This window comes from Anneissia japonica, unplaced genomic scaffold (assembly GCF_011630105.1).
Source record: "Anneissia japonica isolate Jap-2015-1 unplaced genomic scaffold, ASM1163010v1 scaffold287754_len4335492_cov202, whole genome shotgun sequence".
Classification (NCBI taxonomy): Eukaryota; Metazoa; Echinodermata; class Crinoidea; order Comatulida; family Comatulidae; genus Anneissia; species Anneissia japonica.
In genome coordinates this window covers 169979-190569 of record NW_022705543.1, presented here as the reverse complement: position 1 = coordinate 190569, position 20591 = coordinate 169979, and the positions used below count along the sequence as shown (strand labels likewise).

The 20591-nt window shown below is 34.1% G+C and overlaps 2 protein-coding genes across 2 annotated transcripts; both read left to right on the top strand.

The window, feature by feature from the left end:
* Positions 1-4425, top strand: LOC117105737 (barrier-to-autointegration factor-like). Its single transcript, XM_033246997.1, has 3 exons — positions 1-75; positions 1630-1771; positions 2161-4425. The coding sequence occupies exons 2-3, from the start codon at positions 1646-1648 to the stop codon at positions 2305-2307; spliced, it is 273 nt and encodes a 90-aa protein (XP_033102888.1). The 5' UTR covers positions 1-75; positions 1630-1645; the 3' UTR covers positions 2308-4425.
* A 1907-nt stretch (positions 4426-6332) lies between these two features.
* LOC117105844 lies at positions 6333-20238 on the top strand. Its single transcript, XM_033247152.1, has 9 exons — positions 6333-6385; positions 8139-8179; positions 8954-9544; positions 9898-9951; positions 10198-10728; positions 11120-11647; positions 13821-14351; positions 15121-15648; positions 16284-20238. The coding sequence occupies exons 2-9, from the start codon at positions 8158-8160 to the stop codon at positions 19316-19318; spliced, it is 5820 nt and encodes a 1939-aa protein (XP_033103043.1). The 5' UTR covers positions 6333-6385; positions 8139-8157; the 3' UTR covers positions 19319-20238.
* The last annotated feature ends 353 nt before the right edge of the window (positions 20239-20591 follow it).

Genomic DNA, 20591 nt, shown 5'->3' with positions numbered 1-20591 from the left:
GTTGTGCAACTACGTCATCATATCACTGAGTGATAGAGGATCGCCGAAGAAGCATCCGAGAACATATCAAGTACCGTAAGCTATCTTATTGAACATAATCTTAATTTTATATCAAATATAATATATATATATTTATAAAAATATAAATAATACTATAGCCGTATAGTCTTGATTAATTATAGCATTAGCCTATTAGGTTGAATAGACCTTTCCTTTACCGTGACTCTGATAGAGTATTATTGCTGTAGGCCTAAGCTAAGTTTCCTGATGTGCAATGTTTCCTTGAAGGCCATTGATCCGTAAGTCATATATATTCTTCACGGTGTTAATAATAATATTTAAATTTTTTAAAAACTATTTAAAAAAATCTATCATCCAATATCAATCTATTAATATATTTATATTCGTTTATTATATCAACTTACTCATTATTGTTACAAAATAGGCCTGTAGGCCCCTAACTGTTATGAATATCTTTCAACTCTGTAATTATTATTATAGTTATTCATATGTAAATTTACCATTTTAGGGCTAAAATATAAAGAGATATTCTCGCATCGGGGTATTAATTCCATTCCTTTTCCAATATTAGACCTGCTCTAGCTATCCATACTGTAATCCGCGCCTGTGGGAAATTCCAGAATAGAGCATCGTATCTTAATATGGGCGGCCGTTAGGGAACAAATAGACAAACAGTCGCCGAAAGAACATAAGACAACTTCATGCATGTTACGTTTAAATTCATCATTTTTAAAACAGAAATCCCCCCTGTAAAGACAAATTCGTGTACGCAATTGAGTATTCACGTAAAGATTAACTCCAACACACAACCTAACAAATTTATAGCATATATATTAGATTATTCTAACGAGAATATTTTGTTCTTATGTTTGTCTATTTTGGCCCCTAAAGTTGCCCAAATTAATAGGACTATAGGACTAGGCCTATTTACAAATAATAAGACTATATATATATATATATATATATATATATTTAATATATAATTATATACAAATCGAGATAGCCGTTAACACTGTATCTTTCTTTGATGATGTATTATATTTAACAGTGTTAACGGCTATCTTGATTTATATTAATTGCAACTATGTGTTTCTAGCTTACCTATTGTGTAATGGAGTGCATCTGGTGGTATTTGAATCTGTTCAACCGTGAAACCTCTGTGGTCTAATGGTTATGACGCTCGCCTTGACAGCGAGAGGTCGCAGGTTCGAGTTCCGCCAGAGGCATTTTATTACACAATTTCTTTGTTCATTTATTTACAGGACTACATTCGTTGAGAGCTATGTTTCACGATATATTATTATGTTCTTTATTCGAACACTGTATTTACCTCTTTTTGATGATTTATGATGATAATATATATGATGATATATTTATACTAACATCGATTTATTCGTGTTACAAATCTATTTTGATTATATATATATATATATATATATATATATATATATATATATAAATCTATTTTATATATATTGGCCCTGTAGCCGCCCAAATTAATAGGACTAATATATATACATACATATATACACCCGCATTATTTTATAAATTGGATTTTAGTCTGTTTTGAATAAGTATTCTATTTTAACGATTTTTTCTTGTGTCGAGGTTGTGAATCATCAAAATGGCAAGCACATCAAAGAAACACAGAGAGTTTACTGGTGAACCTATGGGTGATAAACCTGTAACTGATGTAGCTGGAATAGGACCTGTTTTAGGTCTAAGGTTATGTGAAGCTGGTTGTGATAAGGTACCAAGAAAATGATTTGATTGAACTCTGACCTCAAGGTGATCACTACATTGATCCAAGTTTACTCTCCACAGTAAAAAGTTGTCAGAATTTTTTAGTGATCACTTGTGTTAATTTTGCGTAGATATAGGCGAAGGTAGAAGGTTGAAAAACCAAACCGTTTACAGTTACAATACTTTGCGGACCAATTTTGTTTACGTCCCAAGAACAAAGGACATATTTAAATAAATTCATTTTTCAGCCGACGGAAGTAATATAATCATATGAACATAAATTTCAAGTAGGCCTACTTTAAATAGTACTACATGGCCCGAGCTTGCTAACAGAAGGTTCGAGGTTTTACGATAGCTATTTTAGGTTTTATATTCCCTCTTTTTTGTTCATTTCAGGCTTACGTTTTACTTGGGAAGTTCTTAATGGTACATATGAACGGACACTTGTTTACTCAATGGTTGAAGGAAACAATAAATGCAAACAGCAAACAAGCTACCGATTGTTACAGGTGTCTGCAAGAATGGTGTGATTCATTTCTTTAAGAACCCAGTAACAATATTACATTATAAGTACGTTTATAATTTGGTGTTGTAAACGTCATTTTGTAGAACCATGTAAACATTACTTACAGCGTAATTTCACACATAACTTCCACAACATTGTGTGAACGTCATTTAACCATTTTGTGATATGCATAACCACCGCCGCAACTTTCGCAAACGTTTAAATACGATTTGTATTTCCGAGGAAGATAAGCACAACGACCATCGTTGAAGCCTTCGGGCAGATTGATTAATTATATTTTACCTGTTTAATTTTTATAGCATTACTTACTATTTAGAAAAATAATTACTAACGCTTGTTCTAATTTTGATCTCCAGTACTAATAACATTTTAAGGTGAAGTTGTTGTAACTTTGTAGTTAAGACGCCAGAAATCGAACAACCAACAATACTGCACTCCCAGGCATCATACAGTAAATGCATCTGGTCAAATGATTAACTTTATTCTAGTAAAATAGGCCTTTGGCACTAAAACAAAATGTTAGTAAGGAGTAAAAATTCGTACATATTGTAGGCAGTGGCGTAACGCCTATAGTGCCTTTTGTGCGGCGGTCCGCAGGGCCCCGACAAGTAGGGCCCCAGTGACAAATATGAACAAAAAACGAGTATACCTAAAAAATCCCACAATTGAATTGGAGAATGGGATGCAAAAAAAAGGCCCCAGTCTCAATCCACATGCCCCCAGGCCCAGCGTTACGCCACTGCTGAATGTGTACCGTAAATTCTCTAATAAGCGTCGCTCTCAAATACGCGACGCACCATCAAACGTATGTGTGCAATGGAAGACTGAGAAACAGGGTTTTAAATACAATGTATACATTGTTAAAATGAATAAGTAACGGTAAGCTTTGTAACACGGCAATCATTGCGACATCGATTTTCAACTTGAGGTCAGGTTCGAATCCTCGTGTGTAACTTCAAAACTTGAGATTGTTACTTATGCGCAGTGGCCAGTGGCGGTTCCAGAAATTTGAAATAGAGGGGGCTTAGAGAGGCCCGTTCACAGATGGAGGGTATACTACCTCAGCTCCACAATGGTTGGGGCTGAGGTAAGAAAACTTATTACTATCGCACCTCTAGATGGCCGGAAATGACACTCCTAGACTAAAAATTTGAGAGAATTTTCATTTTATCCCATTTTTTTTTTTTTTTTGAAAAATTTAGGAAAGTGGGGAGGGGGTGGGAGGGGCCGGCTGGACACTCTGGTGCGGCGGTCCGCAGGTCCCTACCCATAAGATTCTTGATCCAGCACCCTGTCCCAAGTAGCTTTGTTGATACATAACAGCATAATGTGTCTTACATCGACTGTATACATTCGGTGCCAACAGATATTGAGGGCCCAGTTGTGAGTGCCACTGGCATTTCCGGCCATCTATAGGTGCCAATATCATAATTATGATATGATAAATGTTCTTATCACAGCCCCTACCAGGGACTGTGAGGCCGTATATACCCTCCATTTGTGAAAGTCCCTCCTTTTGCCCCTCTCTATTTCAAATTCCTGGATACGCAACTGACCCGCGACAAGTACCCCCCAGTCTGAGATAGCCACAGGGCCCCCGCCTCAGCATTAAGCCACTGATTGTAGGCCTACTGCTGAAATAATTCCCAATTTTGTGTAAATTAAATCATTAGACTACTTTTGACTATTGTTCAGCAACTTGACTTAAGAAACTGTAGTAGATACAAAATGTGACAGTAGCTACTGTTAATATGGGCGGCCGTTTGGGCCAAAATATGTACATCGGCCTACTTGATTTTGGGTACGTTTTTGGAAATGTTTACTTCCGAACATTTGTCATATTCTGTTGTAGATCATTTTAAAGGTAATGCCTGTAGCCTATTTGCTTTCAAAAAATGTCTGATAGAAGTTGAATAAAGAAAAACATTAAACTGATTAAACTTCTGAAAACAGAAATATAGACTTGTATCTTAATAAATACAGTAATTATCTTCTGCTGTTATAAAATCTTTTTGGAAATAGACGCAGTTGCTCGTTTATACAGTTTTGTTGTTACGCTGTCAACGTGTGTTTAGCTTTATGTGATAAGTATATGTATGGAATAAACATCAATAACAATTAGTAATAAAAAAAAATTAATTTATGGCATTTTTTTTAAAGAATTACTAATACCTGTACTCTCATTTGAGTATCTTTCTCATAAACTTGCTGGCTGCACTGCATCAACTGGAAAAGAACTCGTGTTTGAATTTTAGGGAATTAACACAAACACCAGTAGCATCGCAAAAAATGGTAAAATATAACTTCTTTGAGGTCATTTCTGAAGTCTCCTATTTTACTCAGTTTCCTGTTTTATTATTATTGTTTATTATTATTCATATATGAACACACGTGGACCCCTCTTCATGTTATATATATACTGTCTCTTATACACATCTAGATGTGTATAAGAGACAGGCTAGGTGGTCATATAATATATTCCCTCTTTTGTATAATCATTGGCGGATATTAAGGGAAAAGCTGCCCCTCCCCCCTTATTTTTTTTTTCAAAAAGAATATTTTATTCACATTTTTGTTCTCCGAGTGCCATTTCTCGTCATCTAAAGGTTACTTAATCATAAATTTCCTTACCTCAACCCTTACCATTTCAAATTCATGGATCCACCACTGATGTCATATCATTTATTTCGTCGTTGAAAACATTAGAATGTAATGACAAGCATGATTAAAAAACGAGCACATCTAAAATCCAACAATGGATTGGTGACCAGGACCCAAATATTTCCCCCAGTCTCGGCAAGCCACAGGACCTCCGGCCCCACCTTTACGCCACTGCATATAGGTAGGGTATGCATCAATGTTACGACAAATTGTGTCGTCAAGACCAAGATCTAATATTTCCGAATTTCAAATAGGAAAGCATATGACCATTATCGATCTGTGCAGATTAAAAGTGACAGGTTCTAACCACACCTTATTGTCATGAGTATGGATGGATTTAACTTTTTGTTAAACACGCTTAAATTATCCTTTTATAATACTAACAACAATAGAAAAGCAGGCCTGCAGTAACAACATCACGATTACATAAATTTTAAGTACAGAATGTAAATATGGTATGAAGTTGGATGGTGTACGTGGCGTCTGTTTATTTTCAAACAAAATTTGAAATAGAGGGAAACCAGGGAGGGGCATTCACTGATGGAGGGTCAATACCAACAAAGAAAAGATAATTTAGGATTACGGTACCTCTAGATGCAGGTCTAGATGGCCGGAAATAGCACTCACATACTTAAAATCTAAACATTTATGGGCTCCCTTTAACTTACCACTGGACATAATATGACATACAGTCGGTGCCAGAGAAGAGACGCATTATGCTGTTATATATCAACAAAGCCATTTTGGGTCAGGGTGCTACATCGAAGGCCATGTGGTTAGGGCTTCGGGGCCCGCAGGGGTCGAAGGCCCTGTGGACAACCGCACGAGAGCACGTAGGCGTTACGCCACTGATAGTAATTTTCTGAAAGCTTTACAAAAAGCATTGTTTACACAAAATAGATGGGTACGCCCCTTACGCCGCATAAATCCGCCAGTGGTTGTACTATGTCATGCAGTGGCGGTAGAGCGAGGGTAAGAGAGGAAATTCCCACCCGTCGGACAGGCCTGGACCCACGACTAGAAATCCCCCACTCCCATCGGACATGGAACCACGACGAGGTCGTCGTACCAAAAATATTAAATTGCTTATCTAAATAATGTTATTTGGATTTCCAATCTCTTGTGATCGAAAAGCACAATTTTGGGCCGTACAGTACTAAGCCATAAGAATTCTCCCCATGAACCATAGCCGGAAAAAATCAGCAATATGAATGGGGGAAACAGTGTTTATGTTAATATTATTCACTGTGCACAATGTATTGATTATGCAAAAACAGTTCTACCGTTAGAAACCAATCATCCATAGAACCCGGCCAGCCAGAGCGTTCATGAGCTTGAGTTATGATGAACAAGGGGCTTTACTCTACTCTAAGGAAGAGAAATGTGATCAGGATTCGGGTGAATAAAATTGAAATATTATAGAAAACGCAGAGGGTGAGTATTAATTACTTCACTTTACTTCATTTAGTATTACCACAGCGACTGGTACTGATTTGGCTGAAGTGCAAACAAGATAAGTCTACAATGTCGCCTAAGTTCCACACGAATATATTGGGGACCTCAGATTCAATGGCGGATTCAATGGGTGCGGCATAATCATAAATTTCTTTACCACAGCCCGAACCATCGTGGGGGGGGGGGGTGGGTGAGGTGGATGCCCCCACCCCACATTTCGATTTCTGGATCCGCCATTGCTTTAGAAAATTATTTAAGAAAAAATCATCAACGAGAAGTTATAGCCAGTATCCAACATTATTTTATTTTGTTCATTACTTCTTCCTTACTAATAACATATTTTTATAAAGACATTTGTAAAATTTATTACAAAAACGTAAAATATAATGAGTTATTATCATTATTATATAACTTTCGATATACAATACTTATAAGCTGCTCCGAATTTCCTTCCTATTTTGCCTTCTTCCTTTATTCATTCACATTTTGTATTAATTTTATTATTTTTACACTAAGCTGATTATTATAACTAGGCCTATTTATACATTTTCTATGATCGTCTATGTATATATATTGTGTCTATATTTAACATGTTTTAATCTTTTTTAACATAAAGTTGGAAATATTTCCTGATTTCGAACATTCTCAGAATGTCACTATTGATAGGCTGTCTTCTACTAACGGATACCTTGTTCGAAGCTAGAAATCAAGTTGTCGCGTCTTTACCAAGTACTGCTGCTTCTTGTTTATATTAACCGGCGTAGAGTCTGTTCTTTAAGCATGTGCCACAAATATGGAAATTCTTGTTCTCTTGTTCCCGTGATAATAAAATAATGTTGCCTAACTGCTTAATAGGCTTACTCATATGTTCACTTCCGGCCCGGCTGTTAGTATTCTCATATTTGAAATAATCATGAAATGTTTGTGAGACCCAGTAAAAAGAGCAATGTCATAACATTTAGTATAGTATAGTATTTTATGTTCTAGGGCGTATATAAATGATATTGTGGTTGCCGTTTACGTACCGTACTGATTCTTAAGCGCTGAGAGCCTCGTGAATGTCAGCTTTCGCTTGTTCGTTGTTAATGCCAAATGAGCTTGTAAGCGTTAACAATATTATAATATAGGTCCTGGAGTTATTTCCTTTTCATATGTATTAACATCTTTGTTGACAATATTTAATGGACTTGCAAAAAAAGGGTTATTTTTAATACTTCAACAATGCTACTAAGCCGTAGGCTAATTCTAAATGCATGCAATACAATGTCAAACCGAGAGTCCCGCTGAAATGAAAGGATTTTTTATAATGTAGAAGGCCTGTTAATGTCGTCATGGATCTGTAAAAAAGTAGGCCCACTAAATAGGAAAACAAATATTGGAGGTAATACTTCAATGCTGTTAAAACAGTAATTATAAACTCATGAAAGGAATGTACAACAATGCTATACCGATGTTAAATATGAACAAAAGGATTAATATTTGTAGGCCCAATCTGGTACGGTATGTGTTAAAGGCGGATGGAGATTAGCTTGCAAGCAATAAAAGATATAGGCCCAAAGCCAATACTTACTGCTTTGAGCTGTTTCTAAAAGACCTCTGCCAAAGTACATTGCTTTTATTATTATTTTATTTTAGAGAAGAAAAAAAGAAGACACCAGTCGACTAATATAAATTGTAACACGTCAGTCAGTAATTCTATTTTACATTTCTTTAATTCTTATTTGATTTTTAGTAGATATTAGTAAAACAGTATGGAAGCAGACATGTCGAAAGGTGAGTTAACGTATAGTACACTGTACATCTAACACGAACAAGCTTTTGTTTGACCAGGAAATAAAAATGACTAAAATAGGAAGTAGGCCTACAAAGTTACTGTTTCATCTATAATAAACCAAGCACAATTAAAGTAAACTTACTGCGAGCTTTCAATTGTGCTTGGTTTATTATTGATGAATCAGCTCTACGGTCATAATATAAGCAAACCAGATGAACCTAGTCGATTATAAAAAAAAAAAAATGAAAAGATTCAAATAAAATTAGAAATACATAGATTTGTATTTAGGGATTTTTAGCATATTATATAATTTATAACCTGTTGTATCCCTGCTCCATATTTGGCCTTTGAAATATAATAAAAGCGAATATCGATTGATCGATTGATTGACTGATTGATTGATTGATTGATTGATTGGTTGACTTACTTGTTGCTTAACTTGTACTTCTCAACCAAATATTGGGCTGTAAGTCTTGACAGGCGAATACCCATAAAAGATGACCGTCAATTATTCATGGAGCGACAGCACTTTTTGCACAATACTGTATATCTAAAAAATCTAATTTTTAAACGAAAGCCACTGGAACATAATTTTTGGCAGGTCAATACACCAACTAAAGATTTTCAGTTAAAAGTGAGCATACACAGAGCTGGCTTGCATACAAATCTATATTTTTGGCTTACTAGGCCTAATTGTTCAAGGACTACAAATGACGATGAGTTCTAGAGATCTGGCCGTTTTATAAAAAAAAAAATATTATTTAATTTTTTAGGAATCTCTGATGCTGATTTCAGAGTGATATTAAAGTCCATGTCAGTGTGGTATGATCGTCATGGATACATCAATAAGCTGAAGGTTTTGTACAGAGATCTTGTAACTGAACCTGATAAGTTATATGCTGCCACCAAGGTGATTGACTTGTTCGACTTATTACGTACCTCTGGACATCTGAGTCCCGCAGATCTAAAAGTACTATACGATACTATCAATATAACTAAACCATTTGGCTTGGAACCGGAAATAAAAAGGTTGTCGATGACAATTGAGGATATCAGGAAAGTCATCGTATCAAAGTTTACAACTAACAGACAAAGTCTGATCAAGTTTGTAGAAAGTCTTACTGATAATGATGTCAAGAAGATCACAGAACTTTTCAGTTCTAAACAAAAGACTGACAGATGGGGATTATTCGTTGATTTGGAGCATAGAAATAAGATTTGTAAAGAAAACATGGATGAGGTTCTGAGAACGATAACAACACATCTCATCATTGATTCAAAAAAGGATCCTATTGGGCTGAGGATGGCAAGTAATGGTGACAAGCATGCTACTACAAGTAAAGCAAGTCTAAGAACGTCTGCAGGTAAGCATTAATGTCCGTGCATATGGCAGTTTGCATGGCAGTACGTACAAATTTTGTGAGTATTTCGTGTAACTATAGTTTTTTGTTTAATTATCATTGAATTATTACATGAACCTGATAGAGTTAAAAGCTTTTTTAATGCAAATTCAGCAGATAATGCATCCCTACAAAGTCTCCAGCCCTAACCGCCTATGACACTAAGAAAAAAAGCTCTTCCCAATAATACAACGGAATATACTAACAATATTTGGATTAGTACGGTATACAATCCATTCACATGGACTGTTATGCTACTGTAGATATGGATTTACTGTAATTGCCTCAACTGAATTATTAATTGCTTAATTTTCCAGATCAGTCTGATAGTCCTATTCAGACAGAGATGCAAATTTCTCCAGGAACTACAGGTAAAATATAGCTTCAGTACATTTATTTCCATCAATAAGTAGGCCTAATATATCAGTATACTTTAATATCTGTATAACTCATACTTGTTTTACCTCTCCATTTATTTATTTATTCATTCCTTCATTATTTCAGATATATAATCGTCGTTATCCTCATTTTATTTTTTCCATCATTATTTTCATTTTTATCAGTACCTTTTATCAGTATCATATTATAGTGCGGTATATTCATTACATTACTTACAGGAATAACTGACATCATATTTCGTCAGTTGTTGGGAGATATATCAGAGTGGTATGATCGACTTGGATCCATCAGTATGCTTAAAGTGTTGTACAGAGATCATGTGACTACCGCTAAAACACTATCTAATGCTTCTACGACGCGTGAATTGTTGGACGACTTAACTGTTTCTGGAAATCTGAGTCGAACAAATCTTAACATTCTGTACGAAACCATAAATTTAACTCAACAATTTGGGTTCATACCGAAGAATGTAAATCTGCGTCCATTATTCAAAAACGTCAGCGATATTGAAATATCAAAATTTGCGCAGCATAGACAAAACCTTGTAAGGCTAGGAATGATACTGACTCAAACTGATGTAGTGATTATTGATGGTGCGTATAACATACCACAAAAGAGATATCAAAGCAGCTGGCATTTAATTCAGGATCTGGAGTACAGAATGATAATTCGTGAAGGAAACATGAACGCATTCATTAAAACGTTAAATGAACGTGAACTCTATCTTGCTGTTGAAGCTCTCGCCGAAGGTAATGTTAATGACGGATGATATCTATTATTATTTAATGGTTAACAAAACAAAGATGGAATTTTAATGTAATGAATATGAAGTTTATAAAAGATTGTCTTTTGAAGACAAGTTAAAATCAGCAATTATTTTTTCTTTAAATTGTTCATTTAAAGCTAATTGTTTACATTTAATACAGATTAATTCATACAAAGCTTTTGACTGATCTTTTTCACAACATACATAGGCCTACACTATAGATATTAAACTAAATTTACAACACCTACTCCCTAACAGTCAATTAACAATAGCAACAACAGCATTATTACTTATATTATTTTCCATAAGTGTGGTTATAGTATCATCATGTATGTCCCTTTGTGTAATAATATAGATGTTTACATTATTGCCAGGAATATCTGACAGAATATTTCTTCAGCTGTTGGAAGATATATCAGAATGGTATGATCGACTGGGATCCATCAGAATGCTGAAAGTCTTGTACAGTGGCTATTTGACTGATGTCATACTATATAATGCTTCCAAGATGCGTGACTTGTTGGACAACTTAATTGCTTCTGGGAATCTGAGTTCAACCGATCTTAGCATCCTGTATGAAACCATAAATGTAACTGAACAATTTGATTTCAAACCGAAGAATAAAAATATGCAGCCATTATTTAAAAATGTCAGAAAAATTGTGATATCAAAATTCACGCAGTACAGACAAAGTCTTGTGAAGCTGGGAATGGTACTGACTCCAAGCGATGTAGAAAATCTTGATAATGTGTTTAACATGCCACTAAAGAAATATGTAGACAGCTGGCATTTGATTAAGGATCTGGAGTACAGAATGATAATTCGTGAAGGAAACATGAACGCATTCATTAAAACGTTAAATGAATGTGAACTGTATTCGGCTGTTGATGCTCTCGCTGAAGGTAACTTAATGACGGATATACTACTCAACTTAATTATGAAAGTCGTGATACTGAATATTTTAAACATTAAATTGTATATCAGCCATTATAATTGTTTTTTCTTCCAATTTTCCATTTTAAATTAATCTTTTACGTCTAATACAGATTGAGGTTGTGATACAATCGGACGTAAACCCCCGCAAACTAATGATTTTACTAAGGCATGAAACCTTAACCTGTACATAATTTATCAGATTTTGTTTAAATGTTTTTAAAAATGTAATTCAAAACCATTGTCATTTAAATAGACGCTTGGTGCCAGATATTGTGTCTTTGAAATGTGTCAAGAACAGTTCGCTTAAAGCCCCATTCCGGCAAAATTTCACTAAAAAAGATTTTTTTTTATAGAAAAAATGCATATGCATTACTCTATTTATTGTAAACAATGGAAAAATATTGGCATACATTTTAGTTTTACACAAAAGAATAAACAAATTGTGAAATACGAGACTATTTCTATTACCATTTCTCGACAAATTATTCGTTAGGCAATTCAGAGGTTGTATATCGCATCCGTTGGAATGCTCTCGCTTTTACGTATACTTTATACAGTCAATAAAGTGCGCCCTCCCTGAAGAAATTGGTTTTTGTACTTCGCATCTAGCACACTGCGATCAATCGAGTAGGGCTAGGCCTGAGATATGTTTTTTTAATTGTCAAAATTTCGGTCAGAATAATTTTCTAACAGATTTAAAATAATTCCTATGGGAATATTATATTTCACAAGTGTCAATACCATGTCGGCCGTTTTTATGTGTGATAAAAGAAGAGAGAACCTAAATTGGGGTAAGGCAGGCCTAGCCTAGCAGCAGTGTTGGATAGGCTATGTTTTCGGCGCCTACTAACTACTACCAAAGATACTAGAAACACAAGATAGAGTTCTCCACACAAAAAAAGTGTTCCACCGAAATGCATGGTGGGAATACAAACAATGGGACGCCCCTTACGGCTGGATCTAAAAAAACTTCAACCAAACTTTCGTTACCAAGTCGTCGCGTATTTTATTGTCAATTCTCAATTAACAAATTGTACACAATTCCTTGGCGGAGGTGGAAATCGTTGCTATTATCCAAATAAAACACACAATTAAGCCTATGGATCAGTACCGTATAGAAAACAACAATATAGCGCAAAATCGTATGGCCGGACGCACTCTAGTGATAAAGTTTTATTCCATTAGTGGAAAAAGAAGGGCGCCGTGTGCGTCTGGATATACTTAGCAATGGAAGGGCGCCATGTACGTCAGGCATGAAGGATAGAAAACTTGCAGGGTTAAAAAGAAGGGCGCCGCCTACGTCGGGCACGATTTCCGCCTCATTTTTACCAAGTGCTCTATTTGTGTTTCTAGTATCTTTGCTACTAATCCTATGTTTCTTCGTAGACCTATCGCAAATCACCGAAAAATCTAATCCGTATTTATTTTTTGTGTAGAACACACAAAAAATCAAATTTCAGTCTTATTTTACATTTTTTTCATGTTTAGGAATGTCTAAATTCAGTTAAATTAGCAATTTCGTATTACATTTATAAATCTTTATAACATTTATGATTATAAATTATAAAAATTAGATTTTTCTTAGGAACTGAAATCTTGCCAGGAATGGAGCTTTAAGCATAAGTGGAGTCGCGGGCCTAAAGTGCTTTTTTGTAAACCTTTTGGCTTATGAATGAAAATCAAAAAAATACCGTAAACTCTACTCTGTGTATATGGGTGGGAAAGTTTTAATCCACCCTTCGGCTTCAAAATCCTAATTTGGTGCACAAAATTTACCTTTAAGGAGATTTATTATGATGGTGAAGATGATGGCGATATATAGTAATACCGTAAATATGACCGATTTGTATTTGACCATTACAGTAAAACATGGCCCATTAGTTTATAATTTAAGAAATTCCCATAATAAACAATAAATAAACACGCTATATTTTATATACTGGGGTGAGTAGCAACAAAAATCCATTTGTAAATTATGGTCTTCAGTCATTTAGTTAGGCCAATCTATAGGTTTAAAACAGTTACATATTGCATTATCATAATATTATCATTTGTTTCATCAGTATGAATTTGTTTAATAGTATAACCATGGTTGAGACTTGGTGTAATATTTTAGTATGTTTATTAAACTGCTTCCAGGAATCTCTGATGAAATGTTTCTTCAGCTTTTGCAAGATATATCCGAATGGTATGATCGACTTGGATCCATCACTATGCTTAAAGTATTGTACAGAGACCATGTGACTAACGATACCACACTACATAATGCTTTCAGGATGCGTGACTTGTTGGAAAACTTAATTGCTTCTGGGAGGCTGAGTCGAACAAATCTTAGCATCCTCTATGAAACCATTAATTTAACTGGACAGTTTGACTTCGAACCGAAGAACACAAATCTGCTTCCATTATTCAGAAACGTCAGAGAAATTGAAATATCAAATTTCACACAGCACAGACAAAAGCTTGTAAAGCTAGGAATGACATTGACTGAAGTCGATGTAGAAACTCTTGATAGTGAGTATAACATACCACTAGAGAGGTATGTAGACAGTTGGCATTTGATTAAAGATCTGGAGCACAGAATGACACTATTGGAAGGGAAGATGGAATCATTCATTGAAACGTTAAATCAACGTGAACTGTATCCACTCGTTGAAGCTCTCGCTGAAGGTAAATTTAATAGCAAATCATATAATATTCTTTACCTAAAATGGTTGATAAAAGAGATAATAAGATTGGATAATGAATCTTGAAAGAATTTCATTTAGCTTCAAAATTTTATAGATGACAAATTTTTGTTTTTGAAAAGCTATAATAGAAACATTTGATATAAACCTCCAAACGATTGTCTATTGAGATTTAATTCAAAACAAGCATTAATCAGTCATTATATGTTTTTTCACTTAGATTTTATTTAAATATTCAATTTGAAACTATTTATGGTTTTAAAATATAGGCCTACGGTATCCTTACAGCATCCATATTCAGTTTGGTGTATATGACAATCATCTCGAAAAAAATATTACCAAAAAGTACAGACAATGTCTCCTAAACTAATTTTAAATTCCTCAGGTTTAAGATGATTTGGATATAATTTATTCAACCCAGTAGTTAATTTTATAATAATCAATATCGTATTGATTGGGTTTTGAATATTATGTAAAGCTTCAAAGGAAAACATGATTCTGGTTCAGATACTAACATTTTCTTTGACAAAAAACTGATTGTATTGCCCATATAGTCTTGATGTGCCTTTAATATAATAAAATTTGACAGGGCATAGGTTATTAAAAAATGTAACAAAAACATTATCTATACAGGCAGATTCATTTAATGTATTTGATTATCTTCACTATTATTTTATTAGATGGTAATTAAATAGTATTTCATGGTTAAGACGATATGTAATATTTTAGTATTTTTATTACATTATTTCCAGGAATCCCTAAAAAAATATTTCTTCAGCTTTTGCAAGACATATCAGACTGGTATGATCGACTTGGTTTCCTCAGTATGTTGAAAGTCTTGTACAATGACCATTTGACGGATATTATACTGGAAAATGCTAACAGAATGCGTGACTTGTTGGACAACTTAAATGCTTTTGGAAATCTAAGTTCATCAGATCTTAGGATCCTGTACGAAACCATAAATTTAACTGAACAATTTGATTTCAAACCGAAGAATAAAAATCTGCATCCATTATTCAATCAGATCAGACAAATTATAATTTTAAAATTCACGCAGCACCGACAAAAGCTCGTAAAGCTGGGAATGGCGTTGTCTCAAGTTGAAGTAGACAATCTTGATAATGTTTTCAACATGCCACTAAAGAAATATGGAGATAAATGGCTTTTGATTAAGGATCTGGAGCACAGAATGATAATTTGTGAAGATAAGATGGAAGCATTCATTAAAAAGTTAAAAGAATGTAAACAGTCAAAAGCTGTGGAATATCTGGCAGACGGTAAATTTTTCATTTCAAGTTACATAAATGCAGATTTAAGTTGTGATACAATTCCCGTAAACCCCAGAAAGCAAATTTTGTAATACAGCGTGGTTGACCTATATATATGTATGTATATGTATGTATATATATACACATATATATATATATGTTTATATATATACATTATATATATATATATATGTATATATATACATATACATATATACATTAATAATACAGTAATAATAATAATAGAAAGGTTATGTCAAGCGTGAATTTACTCTACAGCTGTTTCATGCAATAGCAATCTTCAGGAGTGAGTGGATAGGAAGATAATGGAGGTATATATGAGGTTCAGCAGGTGTATATGCTAATTCTTGAGTAGAAATTTGTAGACCCAAAAGAAACGTTTGACCAGCTTAGGAAGGGCCCAAACCAGTCCCACTACCACTAATGATTACAGAGCCAAACCAAGGCAATATATGTTTTTATATATATATATATATATATATAATCCGCTTATGGTTTTAGTATTTTTCACGCTCAAGCAGTAAAGATTGGCCTTGTATTATCTGATGTACACATGTACAATCATCTATTCATTATACATTTAAAGGCAGATCATACATAAGTGTTTGTTTGTCTTTTTTTAGACGAGGAAATTAGAAAATATCTACTAAAAAAACAGAAGAGTGTATGTTGCAATGCCATCAAGTTTACACCAGCAACATGGAATACACGGTTCCATGTGGACATCGCTCACATGTTCACTGATTTGGATCTACTTAAAGAAGATGAAATGATGCCAAATCCCAAGCCAACATGTTTGAAAGAGGTGCTATCTATTATAAAATCCACACATGCATGTAAAGTTCTAATAGAAGGGGAAGGTGGTATTGGTAAATCAACCCTCCTCAGGTATGTAGCATACAACTGGGCCACAAATGAATCGGATGAAACTTTCAAAGGTAAAATAGTGTTTCTTGTCAATATCAGAGATATTCACAAAGGTGAAAGTATTTTAGATGCTATGTTACATAATATAAATTTGCAAGATTTTCAGTGTGTAACACGTCTTCCTCAAGATCCTAGGTTAATTGAACAATTTATTGGGAAACACAATAATGACATTGTATTGTTACTGGATGGATTAGATGAATTGAAAGAGGGCAGTGAGAGTCCACTGGACATATTCAAAAAAGAAACAATTAGTATGAGTGAATGCAAAGTGTTACTTACATCACGATCAGAAAAAATAGATGAGTTTATTAGAGAGAGCAACATACATGTGAAAGTTAAAGGATTCAGTAGAGAAAATATAAAAAAGTACATTACGAAACATTTTGAGTTCTTTAAAAAGTCAGAATTAGGGAACTCGCTTATTGAGGAGTTAATGCTTAATTCAAAGTTCAACTATGGACATCAGGATGTAATTTCCATTTGTAAGAATCCAATGTTACTTCTATCTGTCTGTAGGATGTGGGAGGAAACGCAAAAGCTGCCTGCTGATAAGAATGAGCTCTTTAAAGAGATTTTTAGATGCGTCTTGAATCAGTTTATTGACAGACACGAATCTAAAGTGCAAAAAATTAATATATTTGATGATGCACCAGTAAAGTTGGTCAATGCAATGGTCCGGCTAGGCAAATGTATGTATGAAGGGTTAAAGACAAACCAATTATCAATAAACAAAAATGACTTGGAAGGAAAAAGGAGACTGGTTAACATGGCTTTAAATCTCGGATTTGTATACAAAGAACCACCAATTTTTAAATCTGACTTTAAAGAGATGTTTGCAGCTCCTCACAAATTGATAGTAGAGTCATTGGTAGGATTTTACTTGTACAAACTATGTCAGATAGATGGGTTAGAGAATGAGTGTTCAAAGGACATGAAAAACTTACTTAAGCCATTGAATGATAGTGAATGGTCGATAATAAGAGAGAATGAACATTTAAACATGGCAAGATCATTTGCAGTTGGATTCTTGGGTCCTGATGCAGGAAAGCTTTTGAAGCATTGGATAACAAATAGTCTATCAACATATCGATCTTTAATGACTTACTTAAGAGTTATGAAAGAAGAACAAGTAGTTACTGTAAAAGAGACGCTCATAGAGCACATGACCAAGACATGTTTAGAAATAAAGCCACATATTGATGACATTTGTAAGTCACTAAGAAGTTTTGCCCATCACAATACTGCAGAGGTTAATCAAAACGAGCATTTCCTGCAACTTTTGAGAAGAAAGACTTTTCACAACATAGATCTAACTCACTTAGCACATTTTTGTAAAGAAATGTCATCTGAAACACGTGGTGAATTCCTTGCCCACATTTTGTTTGCAGTACCAGACCAAAGAAAACTGCTGAATAAAATATGTGAAATATGCTCTGATGATGATATACAATGTCTAACAGCTGTATGTCAAAAACTGAGTTTCAGATATGATATAACAAACTTTACATTGTCTGGCTCAATTAGTGCTTTATTCTTAGTTCATCTATTGAGTAATGCACCAAAACTTGGCACCCTAAATTGCCATGGCAATTATATAACAGGCTGTATTTTGAATGAATCGATTAGCGAGTGTTCTAGTAAAGGAGCTAAGTTGGAATTGTATTTCCTTTCTATTCGAAATAGTAATCTCAGCAACATCGATGTATCTTCTTTTGCAACTTTAACAGCTATTGCTCCTAAACTGAATACTCTTAAAATGAACAATTGCAGTCTATCGGGAATTCTTATGAATGAAATGATCGGAGAGTGCTGTAGTAGAAAATTCAAGTTAGAATTAAAGTACCTTGATATTTGTAATAATGATCTCAGCAAAATTGATGTACCTTCATTTGTATCTCTAATGGTTATTGCTCCTAGACTCAGTAATCTTAAAATGAGTAATTGTGGTCTATCAGGGTCTATTATGAATGAAGTGATCAAAGAGTGTTGTAGACAAGGATTCAAGTTGGAATTAGATGTTCTTGATATTAGTCGTAATGATCTTAGCAACATTGATGCACATTCGTTTGCATCGTTATTGTTTATTGCTCCTAAACTGAATATCCTTGACATGAAAAAATGCAGTCTATCAGGAAATATTATGGATATGATCAAAGAGTGCTTTAGTAGAGGATTCAAGTTGAAGTTATATTTGCTTGATGTCAGTGGTAATAATCTCAGCAACATTGATGCAACTTCATTCGCGTTGTTATTGGCTATTGCTCCTAAACTCGATGTTCTTATGATGAGTAATTGCGGTATTTCAGGAATTATTATGAGAGAGACGATCAGAGAGTGTTCAAGAAGGGGAGTCAAGTTGGAATTAAATGTGTTTGATATCTGTGGCAATGATCTCAGTAATGTCGATATATGTTCATTTGTATCTCTATTTATTACCGCTAAACTGGGTTGTCTTTACATGAGTAATTGCAATCTTTCAGGAGAAATTATGAACGATATAATCAGAGACGGTTGTAATAGAGGAGTCAAGTTGGAATTAACTCATCTTGATATCAGTGATAATGATCTCAGCAATATTGATGTATCTACATTTGCATCCTTTTTTATTACTCCTTATAATTATATTGACATGACTAATTGCAGATTGACAGATGTCACAATAAGTGATGTGACCAGAGAGTGTTCTAATAGAGGAGCCGATGTAGTTTTTAAGAAGCGTGAACGGTAGATCACCGAAACTGATCCCATTTCTCTACTTTAGAATGTTTTTTTTTGTTTTAAATCCTCTATGATTAATTTTACTTCTTAATATTCCAAACATTTTAATTTTAAGTCGTTTTTTACACAATGTTTTAGTATTTTATACACCTGTTTTGGTTTAATATTACCATTTCCTTTGTTATGTCGGTTACTTTTCTGTTAAGTTTCATATTGTGTATATATATATTTGTTAATGTTCAATCCTTGTGAACGTACCGTTCTCGTGTGTCACTGTATTAAAAGTGTAGATTCAAATAAAGATTATTATTATCGCCATCTATCGAATGTTAGGCCTATGTACTATATATTTACCAGAGTGTTCGAATTTCAGTGAAGCAGCATAGCTGTACTAATTATTCACAATAATAATAAACTGTTCTGTACTAGCTTGTTTAAATGATTAATTTGCAGAACTAAATAGTTTCTACATAAGTACAAATCAGGTGTTAGGGGTGTGGTCGGACATCGCTCAAAATCTCTTGAAAGGCTTATTTAATCAATCTAGAGTGCGCGCGCTAAACCGTTGTTTCAGCTGGGGCGTTTAAATGCAAGTTTAAATAACGCACCGTCCTTAGTATGAAGCGTTTAAGCCGATGTCCCGTGTACAATATCACACATGTTTATAATATAAAAGAATGCAGTGCAATCTTTGTGAAAGAGTTGGGATCGTTTCCCGGTCTGCTGCCCAATTCACATTTCCTGCGGAAGTAAGTTTTGTTTCACTCCGAGATTCAAACCAAACAAGGGAGATACTATTATTATTATATTAATTATATTTAGACATGGGTTGTTGCATTCCATCAACCGCTGGTTAAGTGCTTATGGCCGAAAAAGATCGTGCCACCTTCATTAATAAAATCTGGCAAATTTATACCTTGTTTTATTATTATTATTATTATTATTATTATTATTATTATTATTATTATTATTATTATTATTATTATATATAATATTTATACTGTATATATAAGTTGTTTCATCATTTACATATTTTTATGTATATAGCAAAACCTAATACCTGTCTCTTATACACATCTAGATGTGTATAAGAGACAGCTTTAGTAGAGGATTCAAGTTGAAGTTATATTTGCTTGATGTCAGTGGTAATAATCTCAGCAACATTGATGCAACTTCATTCGCGTTGTTATTGGCTATTGCTCCTAAACTCGATGTTCTTATGATGAGTAATTGCGGTATTTCAGGAATTATTATGAGAGAGACGATCAGAGAGTGTTCAAGAA